Here is a 27,413-nt window from a genome sequence, read left to right as displayed (position 1 = left end):
TCGTTCATTTTTCTCCGAAGACACTATTTATTCGCGTTAATTAAAAACCTATAGATGTTAGTGATCACATCCTGCTCTGGTAAAAGTTTATTAAACGGCTCGCGTCTCCATAATATGCTATCGCTTATAATTGTCGCATTATTTAACGCTTCCGTTCGGCCGTTTAATGCAATTTCAGGAGCGTATGCGCGGTCACGATCGGCCCAGCCGTCTGTCGGGTTCCGATCAACGCACACGCACGTGTTGGGAGATGGTGTGTGCGGCCCCGGGGTCCAGCGCAGCATCAGCGCTGCAGACGGCCTCCGGGTCGAGGCGCATTGTTGGTTTTCCCTGCCCGTGTTTGCACTGTCCCGTAGTATTGTTGCTCGATGCACACTCTCGCCACCCCCGCGGGTCGGTCTCGTCCTCGTGGGAGCAACGCATAAGGCAAGGGCATCTCATATTAGCCGCTTAATTGTCTCTATTTGTAGAAGCTCACCGTTCGACGATTCATCCCATTCGGGATAGAGAGAGAGAGAAAGGGATAGCGCTGTGGCGTTTCCCGAAGAGAGATCATCCTGGATACATAGCATTCATGCGTCGAAAAAGAGCGAGACGATCTAATTGCTATGATTCTCGAAGACGTACTATATCACCACATGATGCCGTGTACTGATTAATTTTTTTCGATTCGAATCGATCGTTTTAAAAAAAGATAAAATTAATTCGGCATTTGTATTCTCTTCAGGAAACACAAAAACGTTAGAAAAAGATCAAAGGATATGATAATAATTGCATAAAATCTTTTCTAAAACGCAAATGTATCTAAAAACGTGTAGAACCCATTTTCGACATTTCTAAAATAAAGTTTATTTTGACATAAATGATAACCGAATAAAGAAACATTTATATATGATTGAGAGAAAAAAACGCGTCATCGGTTTCCATTACATTAACATATACTATTTCTATTACATTATAGAATATTATATTTTTGATAAATAGTACTGATATGTTTTTTGATAAATTAGATAATTTTACACAGCATGGGTTAAGTGATATTTGACCTCACATTAGAAACAATCAAAAATAACTATTGTTACAGTTTGTATGTCAAACATGTACCTCAACATATGTATTGCAAAAATGTCAGTCGATAAAATGGTTCTATATTCCGTAACAAAGGCTTTATCACGAATGTAGAAATAAAGGAAAAAAAAATGTGTCAGACGTCCTTTTCACGTCATGGTATTGTCTTTGTCGCATTGTACGAGAGTTCGAAATAGTTATTTTTTCAGCAGTTGATTTATATTTTGTAATTATTTTAGTGTCTTCGCTCATTTATAGAGTGACATTTATTTTACATTTCGTACAACGATATATAATCGTTTATTTTTAAAAAATTGATTTATCTTTTATTGATTTATTTTTAAAAATTGACACATCTACGAATAAAATCGGAAATTAAATAAAGATATTCGATTAATTTAAATTAAATAAAGATATAGCCCGCTTCGAAATAAAAAAAACTGATGAATAATTTAGAATGTTAATTCTAGGTTACTCGATGCACGCGACTTGTGTAAAATTAAAACATTTTTACAAAAATTTTTTAATAGATAAATTCTTTCAATCAATTTTTTATGACATTATTTTGCATTATCTAATAATAATTAATAAAGCCAATTATATCAGAATTACAATATTTATTACAGCGAGAAGAAAAGGATAAAATAAGTTCGTCAGACTCATCTCATTCGGATGAGAGTATAACTTCGTTATAGTGTTTCTTGTTTTTGCTTTTATGACCGAGATCTTCTTTAATCTCGCGGACGCGGATATTTGCAGCGTCGAAGAATTCGGATAATTCGATTAATTCTTGCCTTCGACGATAGATCTGATTAAAATGCAGCTTTGAGGTAACGCGACGAGATGAGCCGGTACACAATCGACGTGATCTTTATATTCAATCGGGTCAGAGTTGGCTTCGGCATTAAATCCTCGGCGGACGCCCGACGCCAATCTACGTTTTAATCGCCTCGTTTGCCTCGATGACACAAAGGGATAGCGAGAATGGGAATGCCAAGCGTCGGGAAGCCGAGGCAAATGGCTGAACTGTTGCGTATATTGCCCTGTGTAAAGGTACTTTCTTCAAGAACCGCCTTTGGTTTCGCGAAACACATCGAGGCGTCATTGAGTTTGCAAAACACGTTCCAACGAAGGGTGGAGGAAGGTGGGATGGTGGTAAATTAAATACAGTTAAGAAGTCGCGGCTTTGAAGTCGCGTGAATTCCTTCGCGAGGAGTCTCATTACGCGACAGAAAATCCGCAACTCTCTTGTCTTACGATTTACACGACATTTATAAGCGTATTGCGAGATAATACACGTTCTTCGGAATTAATTTTCTCGCTTTAAGTCTGCACTTAATTGCCGATATAGTTATCGCGTTAAAATTGATAGAGTTCGTTTAACTCTGGTTAATTATCTCTTCGACGTAGCGTCAGTTCGCGTAATTCCTGAAAGTTCTACCCTCCGGGTCCTTATTCGATTGCGTTAAATGAGTTGTGACATCGGACTCTCTCTCTTATCTCTCGGATAACGTATGCGTATGCATTTTTGTGGGTCTCTCCACTTTCAAGTCAAGCGCGGAGAAAACTTTCAACTAGAACTGACATAAAAAAAAAGAAACAGATTTAATCACGGAGATTCATTCGTTCTTTATGCATGAAACGTAATCCGATATTGGATCAGAACACTTTATAGTGCAAATTTGTCTAAAACTGGGCATTCTGCCAACGCACGCTATACGCTTGAGATTTTAATCGCACGAATATAAATTTCGAGAGACTCACAAATATATACCTATATATATAGCGACGAGAATAAAATTCACGAAGATTTACAAAATATAAAAAAATTAATATTGAATTATGTACATATATGTAAAAAGAAGCGGTAATTATTCTTTTGAGAAAAAATTTAATTGAACTTTTATTCCAAGTCGTTAAAATTAAAATATATAGAAACAGCTTTTATCGAACGCGCGATAACAGACAGCTGAATCATTAAACTTTTTCATACCAACGTCTGCCTCGCTGTTAATGTCGAATCTGTCATTATAGTTTCAAGGATTCTCTACAATTGGACCATGTTGTCCGTAATTTAATTACGGCATCGCGTGTAAACTATATTGCAAAGACGTGTCACGCTATCCGGGTCACTTTAATGGCTTTAGATTAGTGCGTTAATTACGAGATGAAAGCAGAGAGTACAATACATACAATTATACACGGCGCGCTGTTTTGGCCGCGGACTGCGAAAAACCTGCACGTGCGTCAACAACAGTGTTATTTACACCACACACGGAGACCTAATTCGCGATAATTCGCTCCCGTATGCTACCTGCTGAGAACGGTCGAATTACATTCTAATTATGCAGAGTACCGCGCGTGACGCATACCTGACGAAAGTTCCATCAAAGAAACAGCGAACGACATTTCTGCAATAAAACCTAATTAGATTCCAAACTGCATTACATGGATTACGCAGCTATGCCCACGTATATACTTACACACCGTTGCATACATATTCCGCCCTTGAATATCAAATCAGGGGTGCGGTCTCTATATATATATATATATATATATATATATATAGATGTTCGGCTCTTCCTTCATTCATTAATTTGCATCTTGCGTTACACCGCGCTACATATATACAGAACGACGATCTATTAATGATTACCGGCTCATGAAAATGCAATTCTCGGAGGAATAACGCAGAGGCGTTCGGAAAGTTATATAGCAGCGAGTCGCATTCATTATTAACACACACTTGACTACTCTCTATTAATTCGACAACGCGGTAGACTCTCACGCGGTAATATCGTAATTCCGATCGCGGGATTTATATAACGCTCTTAAATCTTGCGCGCGGGAAAGGAAAAGAGGGGAAAAAACTCTATCAGAGGAATTAACATGGGACGCGAGGCCGCGGAAAAGGCGCTTTTCCATCGGCGTAACGATATCGTCCCTGCCACTGGTTAAAACTTTTAATGATTTCTCGAAGATTTGTCAGCGTATCTCGCGGAAGAGCTCGCGGAGAGATGGATCGCTCGGGCGAAAAATAATTAGCGTTATAACTCAGAGGGAAAATCGAGAGAGTGAGAGCTCGGCGGCCGTGCGAGAACGAACGGGGGGGAGGAGGAGGGCGGGCTCGCCCGGTTTGTATCGGCGCTACATGTGATGGATTACAGCGATCAATGAAAGGTTGATCAGTCGGCTGATTGATTAGATAAGTTTCGGCGGTAACCGAACGAACCGCCACCGTGCGAGTTTCCGACACTTCGCTCTGCCTTCCGTCTATTTTTCCCCGTAAGTTTTCTCTCTCTCCCCCCCTCCCCTCTCTCTCTCTTTCTCTTTTGTTCCCTCGACGCGGTGCGGCTCTTTTATTTATTCATGTCGTCCACAACACGCGCTACCGACCGGGTGGCGGCCATTTTCGCGGGGTTAAAAACGAGCAGCGGAAGTCAGGAGCCATGAGGGAGAAGAAATTAAGGTCGCGACCAGGAGTTGAAATTTTTAACAGCGCCAATTCCTTCCTACCGTCTCTTTTTCGCCCGTCCAAATGGAATTTGAAAATTACGTGGGACTTTGTCGTCGTATTTGAGAGAAAGAAAGAGAGAAATGCGGAAAAATCATCAACGTTGCCTGCTGCTGGTCCATCCGGTTTCGACGAGTTCTAAATATCACTCAGTTTTTCGGGATCGTGAAAATCTCATCGTATTATACTTCGTTAAATTTTAAACGTTGTTTTTCACAACAACCGACACAAAACCGGAAAGCCAAGAGGAAGCAACCCGAGAGAAGGAGATTAAGGTCATCTTTTGCACTTAAAGCAGGTACAAGAATATATTTGTAGCCCCTCCACTGAATGTTTCCAACTTTATATACATTACGTTGTTAAAATACATATAAATAAAAAGTAAAACAATAAATAATATGGAATAATAAAACTTTGGTGAAACATTGACGCAAACGTCGATCGGTTACTATAAAAAAAAATTGTACATCATTGTATTTTTGATTGTTACATTGAAAGCTCGCTGAAATGCATTCGGCAACGGCAGCGATTTACAGATCGTTGCTTTCAAATGTTATTTGCCTTCCGAGCATTCCCGGAATTTTCCAAAATATCCCGTGCTTACCTCGAGTCCGAGTATCAGTGGCGCGATATTCGATGAAGCCGAGCGTCTAGGACGAAGCCTGGGAAAATCCGCTACCCTATTCGCGTCGTTCCCTCGAGTTTAAGGTCATTGAATCTGAACAATTTTCACTTCGCCACGGTCTCTCAAGTCGGACGAAAATTTACGGGGGTGCGGGAGGGCGAAGGAGGAGGAGTTCTACTTCGGACGGGACCGACATCGCGTCGGAATGTTTCTACCTCCGCATTTGTGTTCGCTACAGACGGCGCTTCCGTGAGTCGAAAATGAAAGGGGGGAAAAAAAGGCCACGCCGGCGGAAAGCAAGAGCGGGCAAGAAATTAAGATCGCAAACCGTGACTGAAACTTTCAGCGTCAGCCGTCCATGATTCTCCTCTTTATGTTTCGCTCACCAAAAGCGCGACGTCCGGAAACCTTATGAACACGGCAGTGAATTCATTCATCTTTCATTCATGCGAAACGACCTGTGGCACATATATTTTGCGATTTATAAAATATTTAACGAAACACGAAACTCCAATCTATATATGTATGTATGACACACATATGCACATGAATATTAAGCGTTTGCTAAAAATTATTTCGTCCTTCTTGATTCGGGTGAATCAAGAGCATGAGAGAAATGTGTTGGACAAATTCGGAATAAATGCAATTTAAACCGCGACGCGTAAGCTCGATGTTAAAATTCGTGGCATTTCCGGAAAATCTCTAAACTCGATGCAACTCCGCATTCCGCATCGCGGGCTTGCACTTTCGTAATAAACATTCTTATCTCGCCGCGCCGTCCTTTTCTACGGGGGAAAGAAACGATTCGATTTCGGGGAGAGACGCCGGTAATACATCGGCAAAATCCTCTCGCGCGCCCTCGGGTCCCGTAAATCCTGAACGCAATTAGTAAAGTGACGCGCCAACGTCGCCCATCCGAGTAAACTCGAAACTTGGTCCGCGTTTACCTGCATCCGTCTTGAAAGTTTCAAAATGCACAGCCAAACACGCCGAATGGCGGCTGGCGGTTTCGAGGACGACGGAGAATTCTCGCACTTCCGTCGCGAGGATCACAAAGGAGGGAATCGAGAAAAGAGGAGGAGAGGAGAGAGGAAGCTATTTACTGCGGGTGTCGCGGCGCAAGAAACCATCGAGTTATAGACAATCGCGAGTAAGATGGGATAAGGACCGTCCCGCGTAGAAACGGAGAGCGATAGTCAGACGGAGAAAATGGAGAACTATAGTTCGAGGAAAGGAAGACTCCATTCGACGTCTCTATCCACTCTGTTTTCCCTCTTTCCATGTATTTTCTTTATTCCCTTTTTCGTTATCTGTGCCCTCTCTCCTTCTCTCTTTCTCTCTCTATCGCGCTGTCTCAGCGCGACCTGAGAGGTAATTCCTTTTCGTTCTACATTTCGTTCTACAGTAAATGGAATATCGGACGCTCGTTTGTCTGAGACCTCGTCGATGCTCCGTCTTCAGCTTCCGTTTCATTCGCTTAACTTACTGCACCACAACAAATACATCTCTCTCTCCGCCGATCGGATTTTCCGAAACGTGCATCGTCCGACGCTTGTTATTTATTCTTCCTCGATGCTCGGAATTGGGATCCAAAACTACTCGCACGACAATTTGATTTTCATCGATCCCCCTTTTTTCCGGCAAAATCGACGCGCGATTAAATCGCGTTCGATTTTCCTCCACGCTGCACGTTTCTGGAGGAGAGCACATAATTCGGAAGGGAATATGCATGCAGCGACGCGGAGACATAAACTACCCTTTCCAATTTGAATCCAATCAGCGAATACTCCGTCGAGACGGTCGCGTAGGACGTGACGTCACGGCGGAAACGCCGCTGTATGTCGCGGCGCGATATTATTCATATGCCGGCGACGCATTTGGCTCGTCACTCCGGACGCAGTGGCAATATAACTTTTTTTCCCGAGCCCTTCCAGTGATGGTGCGGAGTTCGAACATCCGTGTTTGTCTGGCCCTTTTTTTTCTGCTCTTCGCCGCAGCCACGCGCGGCCGGAAATGACGCCGGTCGGCACGCGGAATCGCGCGAATACTTTCTCTTTTCCCTTCGAACGATGGGTACGAAAGCGTATAACCGCGGTTTCCGATATGTCCTAGTCGCGGACATATGTTAGTTCATAGTTCAGACATCACTCTTTTTGAACGTAACAGGATTATTATTCCCCCCCTTTTTTTAAATTCGTTACTTGAGGATAAAAGAAAACGATAAAGGATGATCTGGAATGACTTACGAGTAATTGACTGATTGTTACGAATATACAGGTAATTAATTGTCTATGCCAATTATACCGGAATGCGTATGTGCGGTACGCACGGTCTAATCATCATTGCGAGATCGTTAAGCTTACATCAACGGAGAGAGCATCCACCGTAACTAGATAATCCGTTTTACCTATTCTGATAGACAGCGATGCCGAAGCGCGGTTAAGTGTAACGTAATATCGCTACCTTATCATATCACAGCGTCTCGTTAATGACTCTAAGATAATTGATGCAATACATCGTACTGCGAGAAGACCGACCTTTCCGGAAAATCCTGATCACAGCGATTTTAATAGACACAAATTAGCTTCGATTCGAATTTTATGGGAATCATTAACGCGATAATAAATGATTTTTTTTCGGAATTTATGGTTTTATTCTTGTGTCTCGTATACTTGTTAACTTCTCTTTCATCGCATGGATATAGTGGGGATTGGCTTAGACAGATTTCGGTTAGTATTAAAAAAAAATGCGCATGATGATAAATTAATGAACTTTCGTTAATAAATTTCGGGTCCTCACACACGGGCGCACAATTCAATTATCGTGTACTCGTCCACGTCATTTATACGTAACTTGTGTAACCTACATCTTCCGCGCCATTTCACCATTTTCCAATTATCCTGCAATAATAAGACTTAATATTCCATTATTACAACGTGTCGGTTACTTTATCGCCTAAGAAGGATTAATGATGACGGGCCGACTACCAATTTTATTATCGCGAACTAACATGAGTGTACCCATTTCGTATCCAATGTAGGAAAATTAATTATGCAGTTACAAATTTACTTCATAGCACTTATAAAATCAATTAATATGATCACAATAACTTCGCTGGAGTATAAAGCGCATCCTTGATAATTCAGAGCGCTTGAAATTATATAACGATAATTACAAACTTCAGTTGGCGTAATAATTTTTTATTTATACTATTTTTTAATACTGTCCATAGTTTGTAAATATAGTGTCAAATATATAGCATAGCAAGCTAACGTCAATTTATTTAAAGTTTTTTAAATCTTCCTTTCGTTTTCCTAGGAAAAAATTTACTGTTTATAATTTAATTCTATACCACTTTTATTTTTGTTTCTCCATCCCCTGTTTGTACTCTCGTATTCATTGACGTATTCAACAACGATACTGCTGTCGCAAGATGAGCTTAATTGTACATGCAATATAAAAATAAATTGCAAATCCTCTCTACGCTTTTTAAATCGACAAACAGTTATCGCGCGGCGCAAACTGCAATCGCCTGTCATTATTTTGGATTATCGGTTACCGTTAATTGACGGTCGAGCGCAATGTATCGTGCAGTCTGTTCTCGATCGAAACTATTATCGGGTCGACGAATATCACGACGATACCTGTCACGGTGAGAAATAACACGATCGGTCGAATCGAACAAAAGAATTAACGGAAAAACCGTGGGATAGTGTATCACGCTTCATAAATATCGCTGCCCGTAAATCAATTAATTGACATGCCGTGTATATATCGGACTCGTGTTGTGTAAAATGTTTGCCGGCTCACCGATTGTTCATTATGAAGTTCGATGCATTAACGATTGATCGAATATATAGTGCAGTAGTCGTATCATTGCGCGACTGCATTTTAATAAATAAATATTATATATATAATTTTCTTTTTTTTACATAAACGTCCGTTTTCTCGGGCAGAGCTTTTCTCGGAATAATTTTCACCTAGATGTTCGAGATTCGCTAGATTAGTTATCTTAAGATAAACAAGTTACTGCTAGTTTGATAACATCCATGTTACCAACAACAAACAAACTGTGATGCTTACACCTATATCTATCCATTATCCATTAATGCAGAACAGTATAATTAGATGCATATTAAGCAAACAATTTAGCTATATAGCGTTGGCGTGTAAATTGGCATCTGCATTGAACAATTGCAAATATATTTTTATTGTTATTTGAACCTGACATATGATATAAAAATTCGCTTCTTTTCTTAACTATGCTTTTTTGTGACTCCTTTAACAACATGTTACACTTGGTAACGATTTTAAACACGTAATACATTTAAAGAGAACTTTTCTCTCTCGCAAAAATTTGACAGCATTTCTCGAATAATTTATTTAAATTTTTCACAATTATTTTCATTCTCCATTCTCTTGCTTCTTGTCATATCTTTTATCACAAATTCTATCTCTATCTCTTTTTCCGTTATTCATCCTTCTCTAACCGAAGCCGCAATGGTGGCGGGAGGAACTTGCTGATTGGGAAGCTAATCACGCGCTACTCTCCATTACATTAATTAAAACTTAGCTCTCAACTCTACTCGGCTTCCACGTCACCCGCCATTCCATCCGCGTTGTCCTTTTCTTCCTCTCATCCTGCTCTTGTTCTCGCGATCATTTTGTCTCCGTTCGTTCGTCTACCTATCCACGTATGCCAGCGCTTGTATATATAACGCTTGCTAAGAAAATCATGGTTGCTTCCAGCAAGGAACGGATATGAATAAACGATGAGCCTGCTCTGTCACTGGCATCATTTAATAAATAGTGCATTGCATTGCTAAGATCGATAAAATCGTTGTCTATTTTTTCTTTCACGTTATATCATTATTTAAATAAAGTTCCTAACTTTTCTGGACTAATTTTGTTTCTACGAAATTGAAATAATTAATTATAAGAATAATTTATTTAACAAAAGAATTGTTTTCGTTAAATACAAAAAAAATCTCAATTAACAAATACGCATAATTAATCCATCCTCCAACAAATTTAGAATTTTGTTCAATTTTTCAGGAAAAAAAAAAGTATTTTACATTCGACAAAGAAAGGTATTACGAAATTAGAACATTGTTGGGACATAATTTGTTGGATGGATTAATTATGCGTATTTGTTAATTGAGATTTTTTTATATTTAACGAAAACAATTCTCTTGTTAAATAAATTATTCTTATAATTAATTATCTCAATTTCGTGAAAACAAAATTAACCAAGAAAGATTAGAAACTTTATTTAAATAGACAACGATCTTATCGATCTTAGCAATGCAATAAAAAGAGTCTAGTAAAAGTACTGCTATTAAGACTTATTTAGTTTGTGTTTCCTATCTATTACTCGCGAGAGTTTTGCTTTCAGAAGTTACTCCCAAGGGTTGCACTTTCAAATGGATACCGTTTGAGAATTACTCTCAACGTCTACTCTTATGTCCCCATGTCCCATAGTGATTTACTGTTGAGACTTGTTTCTCAAATTGCGAAACTCCAAAGCTTAAAGTACACAAATTTTTAACTAGATATTTATTTGTAAAGAATGTAAATAGGTATATCGATTCTCTTTAAAATTCTACATATATCTCTCATCACTGACGGATCTTAGGGGGGGGGGGGGGGGTTATCCCCCCTTGCAAATTAAGAGAAACAGTTTTGCTGAATTTGTTTAAAAAATATAAATAAAGAAAAACAAACATTAAAGAGCTATCGACGTCAGGATCCGCTAGTGTATATATATAAGTATAAGATACACTGTAAATTATACTCATTACGCATTCAAGGAGTTAAGTATAGATTAAGTCAGACATAGGACGGTGAAATTCTTTATATCTATATAATATATATATAATATATATTATATCTATATAATATATATTATATCTATAGGATATATAATATATATTATATCTATATAATATATATTATATATCTATATAATATATATTATATAGATACAAAGAATTTCGCCTAATTATTTTCGTACAACAAAATTATATCATCATTTTGTCCTATGTCTGACTTAATCTATACTTAACTCCTTGAATGCGTAATGAGTATAATTTACAGTGTATCTTATACATACATATTGTATATATTATATAGATATAAAGAATTTCGCCTAATTATTTTCGTGCAACGAAATTATCTCATCATTTCGTCGTATGTCTGACTTAATCTATACTTAACTCCTTAAATGCGTAATGAGTATAATTTACAGTGTATCTTATACTTTTATATATATATATATATTTTATATATATATTTTATATATATATTATATATATAAGTATAAGATACACTGTAAATTATACTCATTACGCATTCAAGGAGTTAAGTGTAGATTAAGTCAGACATAGGACGGTGAAATTCTTTATATCTATATTATATCTATATAATATATATATAGATAATATAATAGATATAGAAAAAATTATATAGATATAATATATATTATATAGATACAAAGAATTTCGCCTAATTATTTTCGTACAACAAAATTATATCATCATTTCGTCCTATGTCTGACTTAATCTATACTTAACTCCTTGAATGCGTAATGAGTATAATTTACAGTGTATCTTATACATACATATTGTATATATTATATAGATATAAAGAATTTCGCCTAATTATTTTCGTGCAACGAAATTATCTCATCATTTCGTCGTATGTCTGACTTAATCTATACTTAACTCCTTAAATGCGTAATGAGTATAATTTATAGTGTATCTTATACTTTTATATATATATATTTTATATATATATATATTTTATATATATATTTTATATATATATTATATATATAAGTATAAGATACTGTAAATTATACTCATTCAAGGAGTTAAGTGTAGATTAAGTCAGACATACGACGAAATGATGAGATAATTTCGTTGCACGAAAATAATTAGGCGAAATTCTTTATATCTATATAATATATACAATATGTATGTATAAGATACACTGTAAATTATACTCATTACGCATTCAAGGAGTTAAGTATAGATTAAGTCAGACATAGGACGAAATGATGAGATAATTTCGTTGCATGAAAATAATTAGGCGAGAAATTCTTTATATCTATATAATATATATATATATACACTAGCGGATCCTGGCGGAGGGGGGGAGGGGTTTAAACCCCTTGCAAATTAAAAGAAACAGTTTTCCCGAATTTGTTTAAAAAATATAAATAAAGAAAAATAAACATTAAAGAGCTATCGACGTCGTTGATCCTGGAATAAAAGCTAATCATGAAACCAAAAATATTAAATAAAATAATTTTGCAACCCCCCCCCCATTATCGGCGTCAGGATCCGCTAGTGTCTCTCATTATATTGATAAAAATGTACCGCTGTATATTGACGGCTATCAATATAATCGTTTCTTTTTTTTTATAGTATTCGTAATCAATATATATTCAATAACAAGAATCGCGAGTATATATCGCCAGAATTAATCCGCGAATTAGAATGTTCGTTACACACAAAAAAATTTGTATGTTGTAAAACCGCTTTGCCCATCCGGAGCAAATCCCTACTCGAGGGTCGTATATCCGTGAGTTTTTGTAGAAATAAAGGGCAGAACGCGAATTGCGAATAAATAACCGATCGCACCGTTGATAATGATATTTATATTGAATGTTGAATTGTATTACACATAAGAGCGCGGGCGCGATATCAATGGAAAGGAAATAGATCGTTCTCGCGATTCTATCGCACAGAGTCCCACCCCCGTCTATTTTTCTTCGCTCATACATTCATCTTCCCAGGAGAGCCAATAACGACCGCGAAAAACAGCTTTCCTGCCCGCTAATGTTACGATTATGGCCGTACGTTCAATCAAGTCGAACGATCGACACAAGTGCTCGCGATAACGATATATACAGGATAGCTTGCGATAGAATATCCATAAATCGAGGACTATATCAGATTCGCTCGAAAATTACCTTAATTATCGAGTAAAAGTTTAACTCTGAGCTATGAACGTTCTATCGCAAGACATCTCGCGATATACAATATATATATATTATATATATCGCGCATATTGTCCGATCGAAATGAACCCGCACTTTAACTTTACCTTGGACGAGAAGATATATATACGGGGGAGGGATTGGGAGGCAGGCGATGAACTGTAGCAAAATTGGAAAAAGTGCCGATCAAACAAAATTAATTGGGTTCTCCGCGCGAGAGCTGCAACAAAGCAACTCTCGCTTCGAGCGCGAACGAGCCGATTCTATGAGTGCTTCTCACAGTCGCGAACGATTTCGCCCCGGAACTTTACCCTCGTCCGACGGGCTGCGATATCGTTTCTGTAATTCTAACGCGGGATAAAAGATCGTGTTTGACTAGAAACTACGGCAAAAGTATACAGACAGATGGTGCGGTCTATCCCCCGACGAAATATAACATGTGGATCTCTCTATACATATATATAGGTATATATACGTGCGCGACGTGCGGATTTTGCGGAAACTGTGCAAATGGAAATATAGGGAAAATTCTGGTTACGGAAAAGCACACGATCGGGCCAATGAAAAATGTTTTCTTTTCCATAACGTGACCGGAGAACTAGTCGTTTCAATTATTTTTCAACTCTGTTGATTCGCGTCGGAGAAACATGGCGATATGAGATAATCTCGTTACATACAATATGAAAAGTTTTTACCGAAAATATCGAGAAATATTTGAATAATTCGTTTCGTTAATTTTATATCAGTTGCTAGAGAAAAAACATTAATATTCCTTCCCTCTGTTTTAATTAAATTTTATTTCGTTAACGTTAATGAAAGATTCAAACCAGAGACAATTATATATTTATACAGAACAATCAGATTTTCTATATCATTAAACTTTCGTCAAATATTTCATTAAAGTAACATATAAAATGTAATACTCGATATAAAATGTCGTTCTACGTCTTACGAGCCACTTTTCACGAAATGAGTCGTACAAAGTCTCTCTGCGAGAGAGGAACTCTGGAAGTAACTGCCGCACGCGATAGTTAGCGCGCTATAGCGATCGTAATTATAACTTACACGCGACTTTTATAACGAACTGAAAAGCAGCGCTTTTTCGTGCGGTGGACCGTGGGATGGAAAAACCGGGGGAGGCCGGTTCTCGCCGGTACTCGCCTCGGGGCTCTCGTTCGCGAGAGAGCGCGGTTTCTATTTAACATTTAGTCATATGTCCCGTGCATTCGTCGACTATGCATTCGTCGTAAATCCCGTCACTACATACACACGTGCAGCAAATGCAGCAGCGGACAGTAAAGGTAACATATATATATATATATATATATATGAGAGATACACGAGAGCACGCGTGCGCTGCCGGATCGCTCGTTCTCTTCGATCTCAAAGCCACCCCTGCTCCGGTTTCACGGATGGAATTTCAGGAGAAACGTTTTATACGGCGAGTGCTCTCTTTCTCTCTCTCGCTCTCTATCTCTCGGCTGGCACGTCGCCTCGAGCGCTTTGTCGGAGGGCAGTTAATTAATAAAAGCTGGAAAGAAGGGAGCGCGCACGGGAGCAGCCGGGCGTTGATTCGAGAGAAGGAGAGGAAAGGGGAGAATATATATATATACGCGATGGGATGGTAAAAGAATAGAATACTATACTATCGTTTCATATCGTTCGATCGGTCAAACTCTACTTGCAATTCAAACGAGAGATCACTCACATGTCCTGAACGAGAAACTTGTCGCCGTTCATCTCCCTGCAGATGCCCTTGCTGGTGATTTCGGAGCCGTTGACGACCACCAGATCCGTGTTCCCGGACTGGAACCATCGGCCGTACCACTCCTCCGGGAACGTGCAGACTGGAAACAGAAAGAAACGCGCGGGTTTAGAAAGGCAGAGGGGGTTCAAAACCTGGGGCTGCCCGCGGGCGATGTACTCGCTCAGTCGAGAAGTTTCTAGATTTTAATCTGAGGATCTGAAACTGTGTCCGCGCGCCGGAAACGCAAAACAATTCATATACAGTCGTGCCCTACGATATTTTCTAGCCGGCGGGCTTGTACGCGTCAGGATTACCGTTCTTCAACAATCCGGCCAAGAGGAACGTAATGAAACAATTGTAACTGGTGTTTCTTTCCGTTTGCCCCTATTCTCTCGGAAAACGAACCGTAGAGAAAATGTCGAGACCCGCGGAATTATTTTCTCCGCGAAACGCGCGGCCATTGCGCGAGCTCAAAAGTCCGTGTTTCTCTTCGAGTCCGAAAGAAGAAAATACATACTAGTGTAATGTGTGTAACGTTATATCGGTGGGCAAGGTAGCTATACAATCTATTGTCTATTTCACGATGATCCGTGCTGTAAATTGATTACAACTTTTCTGTGTTTATCTGTAGATCTGTATATACAGTTATAAAATATAATCTTTATATCAAACGTAATATACAGGATCTTTCGCTCTCTTCAAAGTTCCGGAATTCAACATCTGAGAAATAGTAGAGAACACGGAGAAATATAATTATAAAATAATATTTTTCTCAAATATTTTCCGTGCCCTCGTACGATTTGATATAGGATTGAAGCAATAAGAAATTGCTCGCCCACCTCCTCCCCGTTTTTCCATACTTTTAAATACTCAAAATAGGGACTCGTTGCCAAACGGTCATGGGGATGTTGCTCCGCCATTGCGGAAGAGTCTTTTTTTCCTTCCTATCTCCGGATGAGCGTCTTTTTCGCCCGATTTTTTTTATGGGCCGCGAGCGTAAATCCGAGATTCCGCGAATATTTCGGATTCCCCTCGGCAAGGGAGTCCGCCGCGAGCTCAAACGAAGTTGTAAAAATGGAGAATCTCCTTAGAGAGATCGGATTATCGTGAAAACGTAAGCGAGCAAGAGAGAAAGAACTGCCGATTCTCTCTCCTCGTCACGTTCATCCTTCTTGGTCTTCCCTCCATCTCTCTCTCTCTCTCTCTCTCTCTTTCTTCACGTTTGCATCTCTAGCAACGAGGATTACAATGAGGAGCGACATTGCGATTAAGCATTGTTTGCCGGAAGCATTTTGCATTTAATAAGTCCAAGTGTTTCGGAATCCCGGATGAGCGGAGAATCGACGAAGACTGGGAGAGAAAAGGGGGTACGAGAGGCGGGGGAACAGGAAAGACGACGAGGAATCTTGCGAATTCGCTATAAGAAGATACCCCGACTTCCTTCCTCCCGCGACTGCGTTTCGAAGTTGCGAAAGCGGAGTTGATAGAGAACGATAGGCAGATGGGATTTATTAATATTCAAGAGAGAAATTTTTGGGAAGAGAAAGAGAATTGAATGTTTTGTATTAACGGTGTTTCATGCGAGTTCCTCATCTCGCGTTCCTCCTCTTCCTCTCCCTCTCGGAAACCGGATTGGTTCCGGACACGTTCGGCCATTACCGCGGCTCTTAATTTCCAACCCGCTCCCGTAGATTACGTTCGGAGAACTGCAACGCGTATCGAGTATCCCCGTATTTGTCAGTGTCTAATAGCAGGTATATCGCATGTCTGCGTTGTTTCCAGTCGCGATTGCGTCTTCAGTTACATTAATGTAATGTCTATAAGCTCTGCGCTGCGTTCTCGGAAGAATTCCATCTCCTCATTAATGACGATTAAATCATATGTTATCTAGATTACAACATTCAAGAAAGACTTCAGCAAATCAGTTTGAAAAAAGTTTGAAACTGTGCTTCTTAATTATCTACTTGTCATTGCATTGCTTTTCTCAAATGATCAGCTGTTTTTCTATTTTAATTGTCAAACTTATCTGCGCTATACAACCCAAAAGTAAGGGCATAACTTACTTATCCGAACCGAATTTTTTTTCCTATTATTATTCAAATTATTCCGTATAGAAATTGAGTTCCTACTTTGTACTTCAAATAAGAGAGAAAGTTTAAGAGAGAAACTTTTGCCAAAACTATAGATTAAATAGTTTCAAAAGAAACCGATTTGATTTTATATTTAAAGCCTTTAAATGACAGACGTTAAATTGAAAATCGAGGTGCCAAAATAGGACAAAAATTTCGACTCGGATTACGATATTATAGCGACGTGTGCGAGGTATCGCCGACCTTTACCGGAGACCGGACGGAGGAAAGAATTAAGGAAAACGAAGGAAAAAAAAACTGAGGAAAGAAAGTTAGAGGGAAGGTGAGAGGATAAAGAGAGAAAGAGAAAGTAGGCAGCCACGGTATAATTAACGGAAATTGGAGTTAGGTCAGAAAGCAAAGTTATCGGGGAGAGTTTCGTCGAGAGAAAGAGAGATGGAAAGAGAGCGCAGGGCAACCATTTCGCGCAGGCGGATTAGCTTTTTCCGGGGCAGCCGCTGATATAATTACTAATTAATTACCGTTGCTGCCGCGCCGTTTCGGCGAGCGCGCTTAAAAGGATACTGTACGAACAGGAAAACGGAAGCAACTATAATCTACCTCCCAGATGGCTCTAAGCGGAGCGATATTCTACGCATCGGACCGACGCTCGTCCATTATAACAGCTTGTCGATGCTGCATGTCCCCGGGCTGCGACTATTTTAATAGTCGACGTCACGCTCGCGGCTTTAGTCGATTCTTCATAAAACGACAAAGTTTGCGCAAGCGTGCCGTACGACTATTTTCATTTTCAAGAATGACAGACTTTTTTGTTTTTCCTTGCGAGAGTCAAGCTCGGGAGCTCGCATCTTAGCGCGACGTATCGACACGCGTCGATGAAAAGCGATCTGGCAGAAAGAAGACTATGAAAGTTGACTTTCAGGAAAGGCATTTAAGATATTAAAGAGAGCGAATTTCGATTTCATCTTCCCTACTTACTTTTCCCATTTATACGCTATAAAACGTCTTCCGGCAAATTCTTGCCTTTCTGTAATTCATTCAAGTCGAGAAATAACGAATACAACTTATATTCCTCGGAGTCTTACGAGCCCGCAGGGAATACCATATTGCACGGCTCGTGGGACATTCTTTATGTCGATGTTTTTTTGCGCGACGGCAACACATTTAACGTCTTTACGTATGGTACGATCTTGTCATAAAGATCGCACCACGGGAGAGAACGATTCCGGGAAATAAGAGCGGATTAAAGCTCGACCCACCATCGGCCGAGCACTCGTATTTTCTGTAAACTGCGTAAACTTCTTCTTCGCAAAAGTGGGGAGGTCGAGGTTTGTTCAAAAAGAAGACTTGCGTAGCGAGATAGAGGGATTAAGAGCACTTAAACCTCAAAAACGACCCACGAATCCACCAGGAAATCCGAAATCGATCTCCCCAGGCGGGATTAAATTATTGTTCTTGCTTTATCTCGACCATCACGATAAAAACCGCAAGACCGAAATATTCTATCGAAGGGGTTCTGTTTTGTTGTTATACAATTCAATGATACTGGGAATTGAAAGATAACCGGGAGACTCGAATGAAGATTAATAATGATTATTTTCGGAGGATTGGTGTATGTACAGAATTAAACGGGAATTTACTTTAAAATGAAAAGAAATCTCCTTGATGTGTAAGTTTTATCTCGATATATGCTAACATTTGCTTATCGTTATTTTATTTTAATTAAAGCTTTTCGCTTTTAAAAGACAAAAGTGTTTCTAGAATACGTATACAATTATAAATTTCTTAAAATTTGGCGAAAAGTAATATGGAAAGTCTCGCAAAACACTGCATCTCGCTTTGTTCTGTGACAACTTCTTCTGCCATTTAATGGTTGAAGCTATATCTATTTAAATTATCGAGAATAATTGTAGAATTTTATATTAAAAGTAAAAGTAAAACTTTAATAATTTATAAGTTTCTACGAAACGCCAGCTTCGCGCATATAAAATTCACCTGTATGTTATTTCTCGTAAACATATTTTACAAACCCCGTATGAATTTTTATAGACATTCGAAGCGATAAATTACGGTTTCTAACAACGTTTCTCAACTAATATTATAAAACACTTCATAAAACTCTTATCACATTACCAGCACTGATAAAATAAAGATAATGGATTTAAATATTAGTGTATTAAAATTAATTTGAGCTGCATATAATTAATTCGTAAGTATATCTTTTGTAATTTTTTAATTTAAATTTTTTCTTTTATTTCAATTCGGCTTACTCCATGATAAAACATCGCTGCAAAATATAAATATTAACAATAAAGTAATAAAAAAAAGAAGAGATTCTTACAAATGGACTTGGAGAGAAATCAAAAGTCCCTTAAAACTTGATAAAAACTTGGAAACTCACGCAGCCGTCCGTCGATCAATTCGTCATCAGAGGAGTTAAAAAATAGATTATCGAAGAAGCACGAGGGGAAAAAGAAAGTAGAAGACTACATACAGAGATTAGCGATTTATACTTCGCCGACGTTTGAGAATTATTGAAAAAATCACTCAAGTGTAAGATAGTTCGAGATAAACTTTTCGCACGGCGCAAGATATAACAACAATAATTCAGTACGTACAGAGAACTTTATAATGTATCTCGCTATCCTCAAGAATGTACTCCAATAAAATAGGTAGAGTGCCGTTTCTTTAAGAAAAATAATAATTAAGTAAGAGAATACATAAAGTTTATAATTGTAGTTGTTGTCAGACATAAAATCGTGAAAGAGAAATTTGCAAGAAAAGCGTGAAACCAATAAATTTATTACGTTTATGGGAAAGACACTCATCGATTGTTTTCGAGTTAGAGCACTGTGACTTTCTCTCTTCAAACGGTTAATTCGATTTTTCTGTATACATTTGCGCATACCTACACGTCCTCGAGCATCTATCGCCGAGAATGATCGGGTTTCGGATGAAATAACTTGATTAAAATAATCTATCATTCCTCCGCTCCCCGCTAGTGACAGGGATGATTGGCTATCTCAGTTAAATATGATGGAGGGGCCATCTCTGTACTCGTGCACATAAGCGTCCTATATATTTTTCTCTCTTTCTCTCTCTCTCTCTCTCTTTCTTTTCATCACTCTCTCTTTCATTCCGTCGTATTCGCTCGCTCGCACAGTTAGCCAGATATTTTCTCCTAGCTAGCTCTCCACCTCTGTATCGACAGAGGCAAATTGATTGGTAATATGTGGGCACTGCCCATCTACCAACCTACGTGACATTTACCAACGGAAATGCCTCGTTTTTCCCGATATCCGAGCTTGAAAGAGTCGCTGAGAGGGCTTTTACCGTAGGAAATGAATATTACAGGAATGGATATCGTGCATCGGCACCTGGTCGACGATATTACAACGTCCGTGAACATATACGTACAGTTATGGCGGCTGAAAACACAAAAAAGAGCATACGCGCGTCTGGAGCAGTAGTAGTAGCGCGATGTGGTCAGACGTACGCAAGGAGCCTACAGAAAGACACGAATATTCAAAGGTTTTTCATAAAATATCCGTAAATATATACACGCGAAAAACACACACGTACACACGTACACGCGTATTACGTATGTAAAGATTTTCATTCCAAGTTAATACATCCGAAATTAGTGGTCACAGAAAATAAGTAGTATTCTCAATGATATCGAACTTGCGTTTATGTAGCGTCTAAGCGTATCGATTCCCAGGCAACTGTGACAAAAATTTGAGACACAATGAAGCGCAATAAAAAATAATTTTTCTCGATCTATGGGACATTCTAATCCGGCAGACTGCGATTATTATACGTCAGCGGTGATTGCACATCGTGCGTGCAAATGCCGCGGAGATACGTCCTGAGAAACACGTCAAATATGAGTGACAACGTCCAGCACAGATATATAGGAATTAGGGGAACGTATTGGAAACCGATCGACATATATACGGCCAATGAGACGGACCGAAGACGAATGTGCCAATCATCTCGAAGGAATTGTACATGACAGCGAGTTTGGTTCATTCGAAAAAAAAGACGTATCTTCTAGTAGCTAGTCTTATTGTCCCCCTCTTTCTCTCTTTCCCATTTTTCTTTCTTTTTCGGATTAATAGTCTGTAATTGTACTGTTTAATTATATTTATTTAATTCCTATAAATAATGCACTTTTAGTTTAAATTTTTATCATGAATATTTCTTAAAGTTAATGACAAAAGTGATTTGAAGTGACAGATTTTCAACATCATATATATTGATAGATTGATTTCTCGTAAAAAGGAAAGTTGACAGTACATCAGAAAGCTTTTTTCGGAATGTATCCCCTACTGAAGATTTCTTCTCTCAAACACGCACACGTGTCAACGAGATATCCCTTTTCACGGCAAGAGAAGCGGAGCGAAAAGAGGACAAAAACTTTTCATCTCTATTCAAAATTTCCTTTTTACCGAGAACTGTACAAAGTAAATATTTAATTAAATACAAGAAACGTCGAAATATCCCCACGCGAGGGCGAACGTGTCTATATGCTTATGCGAGTATATGTGTATATGAGTACGAGTGGTGCGCTTACATGTGATCAATACATATCCGGGTCAGTGATTATCCGAGCCTTTGTTGCACGTTTTCTATTGTTATACGTTTAAAGTAGTTTCCGGAACAAAAAATATTTGCATGCCGCGAGACGTGAAATGGGAGCGCCTAACGTTATTAACGGCGCGGATAAAAGAAGGATGCTCAGGATTTTAATATAAAAGCGGACGAGAGTTCCGCCGTAAAGATGTTTTTATAACGCGTGTTTACGTAATGCGCCTTCAACGTGAAGCGCGGCGAGTAAAATTGCATTCATTCAATTCCTAAGTTCGGTTGCGGAGCATCCGGTCTATGTAATCATCAACATACAAAAGCGCGCGCTCCGGAAACCTGGATAACCATATGAGAATTACTCGCTCCATTGTCTTGCAAATTATTTTCCAACGGCGAAATTGTACGCGGAACATTAGATAAAACGGTCGTATTTTATAAATCCCACATTAATTAAATTTCGCGTGCGCCGCTTTTCGATGAAACTTCCGTGCGTTTTACGTCGCAGCAGAATAAAATTTCAACATTTATATCTGTGTGCGCGTGCGTGTCATGTTTCTGATAAATATTCATTTTACCATGATTAATTCGAACGGCATTTACAACGCGCTCTCTTGTTCGATTTTATCGGTGCAGATAATATATAAAAAAGTGTGTTCGATCGAAATTAGTCACAGTTGACATTTTTGCTGAGAGAAGATCGTTCGCGTAGATTATACTGTACATGTATTATATACGTCGTACATAAAGTTACGCGATGTCCAAACATAGCGAGAACGATCTCCTTCGCGTCCGGCCGATTTTATCCGTCCACTTAAGACCTGGCGTTTCAATTTCGCGATATCATCGAATCGCTGATGGGTTAGGTATTGTACGCGTCACACATTTCCCAGGAAAAACCATTTTCCGCTCGGCGAGAGTTGCGTTCTACCGCCGCCGCATGCAGCGTATTATAAATTGAGATAGAGAATCCTATATATATATACGAATAACCGATGCCGGCGAATAACTGTTGCTAGGGCGGATTCGGCGCACCCGGGAAACGATTGCGCAAGTTTCTCTCCTGCTTTCTTACTTTTTCCCCGTTTCTTCTGTTCTTTTTTTCATCCCCTTTTCCCTTTTCATTCCGCTTCTCGATCTTTCGTTTCAATGGCGCAGCCTCCGATTTCATTCGTTTTCGTCGGAAATTAAATACACAAGCCCCTCGCAAGCAACACCAGTCATTTATACATGTACAACCGTGTATCTATTATGTTGGATAACCACCCACCTACTTGTTGAAGGAAAGTTAAGGTGGAAACAATTCCGTACCATGTTCTTTCGCAAACTTACACTTGAAATACAAATGCCGTTGCGACATCGCAGAACAGAATATATACATATGATAATGAAAGTGATTTGAGAAATAAATATGACCCGATCGAGTTAATTACAAGATAAAAATGAATTGATTAAAGCACGCTTTCTTAAATCAATTTTTCTTAGTAGATATTCTTATTGAACATTTTTCCCTCTAGAAAAAAGTAGCTATAACAGATAAAATACAATGAGACAAAATGTAAGATGTTAAATATACCTGACATAATATCAACGCGTAATTAGCATCGATTTTCAACTCGTCCTGACGAGTCCAGCCATATTTCCGCGTAATCGTATGTGGCTTTTAATATCGGTCCCGAGAAATTTATTACGGCCAGAGCCAATCAAATATTACGGCTCCATCGTACCCGACTGTTCCGTTGTTGAGAAATGGGAATGGCTAATTATTTTCACCCCCGGCGCGTTGACGACGCCGCTCACGCACGTATGCGTGCATATATGCGGAGGTTGTATCATTAGCGAGGCGGCACCAGACAATTTTCCTGCCCGTCATCAGAGCGATATCTCTGCCGTCGTGCGGTCGAGTATAGGTACGAGTATTTTTTTATATCCCTTCTTTCTCTGTACCTGATTCCGCATCGTGAATGCCTAACCCTCCATCCCCCTGCCCATCCCGCATTGGTTGCCTTTCCCTTCTCTCTATCCGCGTCGCATCGTCGACGTCCTTCGCCCAAAAAGATACCGGGAATTGCGAAGGCGAAGGGAAGGGCATTTTCAATATCTACTATATTTCCGCCACTGCCGTTTCCACCCTCTGGATATCTACCGGGGGAGGTAACATTGTACGCCCCCTGTCACTACATTTTAATATTTCAGGATTCAATGATACCGCCCTACTCGCCCAGCTGTGCTCAACTTAACCGATAAAACATCCCGTTGACGCCATTTTATTGGTCATAAAGGGCACCGCAAACAGGTCCCACCGGCAATTATAGAGCGCTTACATCTCTACGCAAATTGGGATATTAATAATTGTAACGTTAATTTATAATTTAAAGATACGAAGTACCGCGCGTATGCGTTGATCGTGTTTTTTTGAGGGTGACGGCGGAGAAAGAGATGGAAAATGGAGCCGTTAATTATAAAGTTAACATTTACATGTATTTTTTCTCGAAAATACATGTAAATGTTAACTTTATAATTTTTCAACTGTCATTGCGTCGATATGCGTTTGAAATTGATCATCGTAAACTGGAATGCGACATTTTCCCGCGATGTAACGAGATGACAGCCGGTATCGATCGGTGTTAAATTATCCGCGTCAATTTGGAAAATTCTATGTAACTCGTTGAGATATGATTCCCTTGGTGGAAGTATCAAAATGGGTAAAAGGGATATCGTCGCGTACAATGGGGTCGATGAGGCGTGAGCTCCGCGTTATAAAATCAGTTTAATGATTTCTCTTTGTTTACAGCTGTCGTACTTTACACGCGAACACCAACGAGCCGTGTATTCAATTGATTTCGATACGCCACTTGATACAATACGATAACAGATCGGAAAATGCCAAAACATTCGAGCGTCAATAGAACATACTCTGAAATACGTGAAAAAAAAAAAAAAAAAAAAATACGCTATCGACTCTACACGAATTACGATAAAATAGCGTTGAACAAAAGATTTTTAAGCATACATGCAAACATTTTTTTTCATTCGATGATTCGTTCACTGCAGTCAATAATTTCTAATTTATTAGAAGAAGCTGTCATTTATCTGTATCATTTAATTGTTGTATTTTGCTCTGTATTCCTCGCGTGTCATTTTGATTATTGGACGAGTAACAAATCTGTAGTGCCTGTAATCAATACCGCGATAGTAATGTTATTTTTTTCCGAGTGTACAGTTGTTCGGGTGTATGATTTATCGTTTTAAACTGTTCCTCGCGATTCCTCATATCGTTCACAGGGCTTATCGATTCGCTCGAAGCTCTTCTCCCCCTTTCCCTTCCCTCCCTCTCACTCTCTCTCTCTTCCGAAGCGTCAAGTTTGAGTTTCACTGACGGTATTCGTTATGAAGTTCGAGTAACGGCGGTGCAGTCAAGCTCCAAGGGGAGGCAAGGTATGGAAGAGATTCGCTCATCCCACCGATCTCGGCATCCACCCTTGAGTTTATAATACGCCTTCCTTCCCATAACTGTATATTTCATGAAATCGCCGACTAAAACGCGAGAAGAGAATCTTCCAGCACGGATTCCAAATATCTCCTCGAATTGTGCGTCGAAACGCGAATTATACGCATCTGCGAGAGAGATACTTGGGCGAGATTTCGCGAGCGGCGTCGCCGCCGGGGGTTAGAACTTACGGCCACAAAAGCGCGAACGCGAACGTTTATTACTATTTTGCGCTACGTAATATTAAGCGATCAATGTGACGCTAGAAATCCCGCGTGTTGTAAATCTCGCACAATAACGCGTGATAATACAATAGTCGGATTGATCGAGTTTGATTGATGATTCGGTTCAATTAATTATGAATTACCGATTTTCGTTTTCTCTCCAAACGAAATCCCCGTCTATAGAAGAGAGGAAATCGAATTAACCCATAGAATATCGCGCGCGTCGCTAATAGATTTCGCGACGTGAATCAATTTCTTTCTTTTCTTCGCTCATTTCTCATCGGGCGCGAGATGAAAGTTCGCGTGGAATAATTCGCGGGAGATCATCCGCGAGTGTTTCATTAACCCGGCTGTTGGTATCGCGACGCGCACAGGGGGCAAGGCACATCGTTATAAATAACAATAAGGATCTCCACGTGGATGCAAACATCGTAAAACTTTGCAAACATCAGGGGGTGGAATCCGGGTGCCGCCTACGCGAGAGAGTCGCTTTCTCTCTCTCTCTCTCTCTTTCAAAATGCGAGCGAGTGTTTGAGAATAGAGAAACGGCGAGACCGGATAGAATATCACTTCGTGGATAGAATCGGCCAAGGACGTAGAGCGAGAAAAGCCGCGAGACCGATCCGCCGTGAAATACGAATTGGGAAGCGTGCCTAGTCGCGCCTTGCCGGGATATTCCGATTTATACGGGGAGGAAGAGAGGAGTAGGGAGAAGAAATCCCCTCGGCGCGCCCCGAGAGAGGGTGGTCCGTCAAATAGGCCGGGGGAGACAAGACCGAGCGTCGGGGAAACGAGCGTATCCGAAAATATGTTGCAGCTGCACAGCACGTAGCCCGTAATCTTGCCACGAGTCGCCGCGGGAGACGTTTGACCCTTTGGTCAACGAGTTATCGCGCTGGTGCTGGGATTACGATGAGATTTCTGATTTGAAACGAAATGACGTATTCCCGTCGAGTGTGATTACCGCCGAGAATCCGCAACGAGAAAGCGAGAGAGAGAGAGAGAGAGACGCGATTGTGTGGATAAAGATTTATTTATACGGAGCAATTTTCGAACGATATCGCGTGTAAGGGCGACAGCTCGTGCACAACGTATGTAACGTGATTACAGTTTGATGGCGCCAGATGCTGTCCAATCTCTTTCGCGGCGAATTTAATCTTTCGTCTATAGACGGACGCGAACGGACGTCGTCGCGTATAACTCACATCATAAATTATTAATACAATCATAATTCATCGTCCGGTGCGTTAACAGGCGCGAAATGAGGAAAAAGAAATTCACGGATCGTTCCGGTGGCTAATAAATCGCCGTTAGCGCGGAAGCGCGTTATAATTCTCGCGTAATTGAAATATGTTTCTCCGGGCGTCCGCAATTCGTACTCATTGCGCGGAGGCTGAAAGGGAAAAAATAAGTGCACCCGACGATGCGTCTTAGTAGAATGCTTTCTCCACGATGAATATCATTATCTGTAATATTCTGCAAAATTTTTAAGAATAATGAGAGGGAGCCGGAATTTTTATGAAGACGTTAGAGGAGAAGCGAGAGAGCGGAAAGTGCATTCGAGCTAGTTTCGCTTTCGAAGTCACTTGTATCGCGCGTATCGTTGATAAAGTGATTTTTGCCCGCCGATAAAACAAAACGCGATTTCTTCTCCGCGCAGCTGAAATCCAAATAGCTGGATAATTTCACGAGCGTACATGACTTATCGTTTTCCAGCCGCACGAATCACCGTAAACATTCGGAATGGCTGTTTCATCCGGTATATATATATGTGTGTGTGTGTGTTGCGTATATAAATTACGGATGGGATCGATATTCTTTACGATCCGGCCGCAATAGCGCATACACGATAAAGAGGTTTCAGACATCGGCCAGCTAAATTCACGTAAGCGCACTAACTCGATGAAACGTGTAAATCGTAAAAGATACAGCCGACGCCTATAGACGGGCATTTCAAGGGCTCGCCAAGGTATTAACCGTTGGGATGATCTCTGCGAACAATTTATTGCGTTTACCCTCCGTGGAACCTTTCCGGTGTCGGGTTTACGGCCGTAGCGAGTCGATAG

General features: G+C 39.8%; 1 protein-coding gene across 7 annotated transcripts in view; it reads right to left on the bottom strand.

The window, feature by feature from the left end:
- The window catches only part of LOC145939027 (uncharacterized), a 300,920-nt gene that overhangs the window by 55,810 nt on the left and 217,697 nt on the right, over window positions 1-27,413 (bottom strand). For all 7 annotated transcript variants that reach the window (XM_083043056.1, XM_083043055.1, XM_083043060.1 and 4 more), the window contains one exon: window positions 14,918-15,056. In XM_083043056.1, coding sequence (XP_082899182.1) covers window positions 14,918-15,056 — 139 coding nt within the window. The remainder of the gene's footprint in view (window positions 1-14,917; window positions 15,057-27,413) is intronic.

The sequence above is a fragment of the Prenolepis imparis genome, unplaced genomic scaffold, assembly GCF_030444845.1.
Source record: "Prenolepis imparis isolate NDT839.2.m4 unplaced genomic scaffold, iyPreImpa1.0 SCAF_7, whole genome shotgun sequence".
NCBI classification, from domain to species: domain Eukaryota; kingdom Metazoa; phylum Arthropoda; class Insecta; order Hymenoptera; family Formicidae; genus Prenolepis; species Prenolepis imparis.
This window is presented reverse-complemented; position numbering and strand designations above follow the sequence as displayed.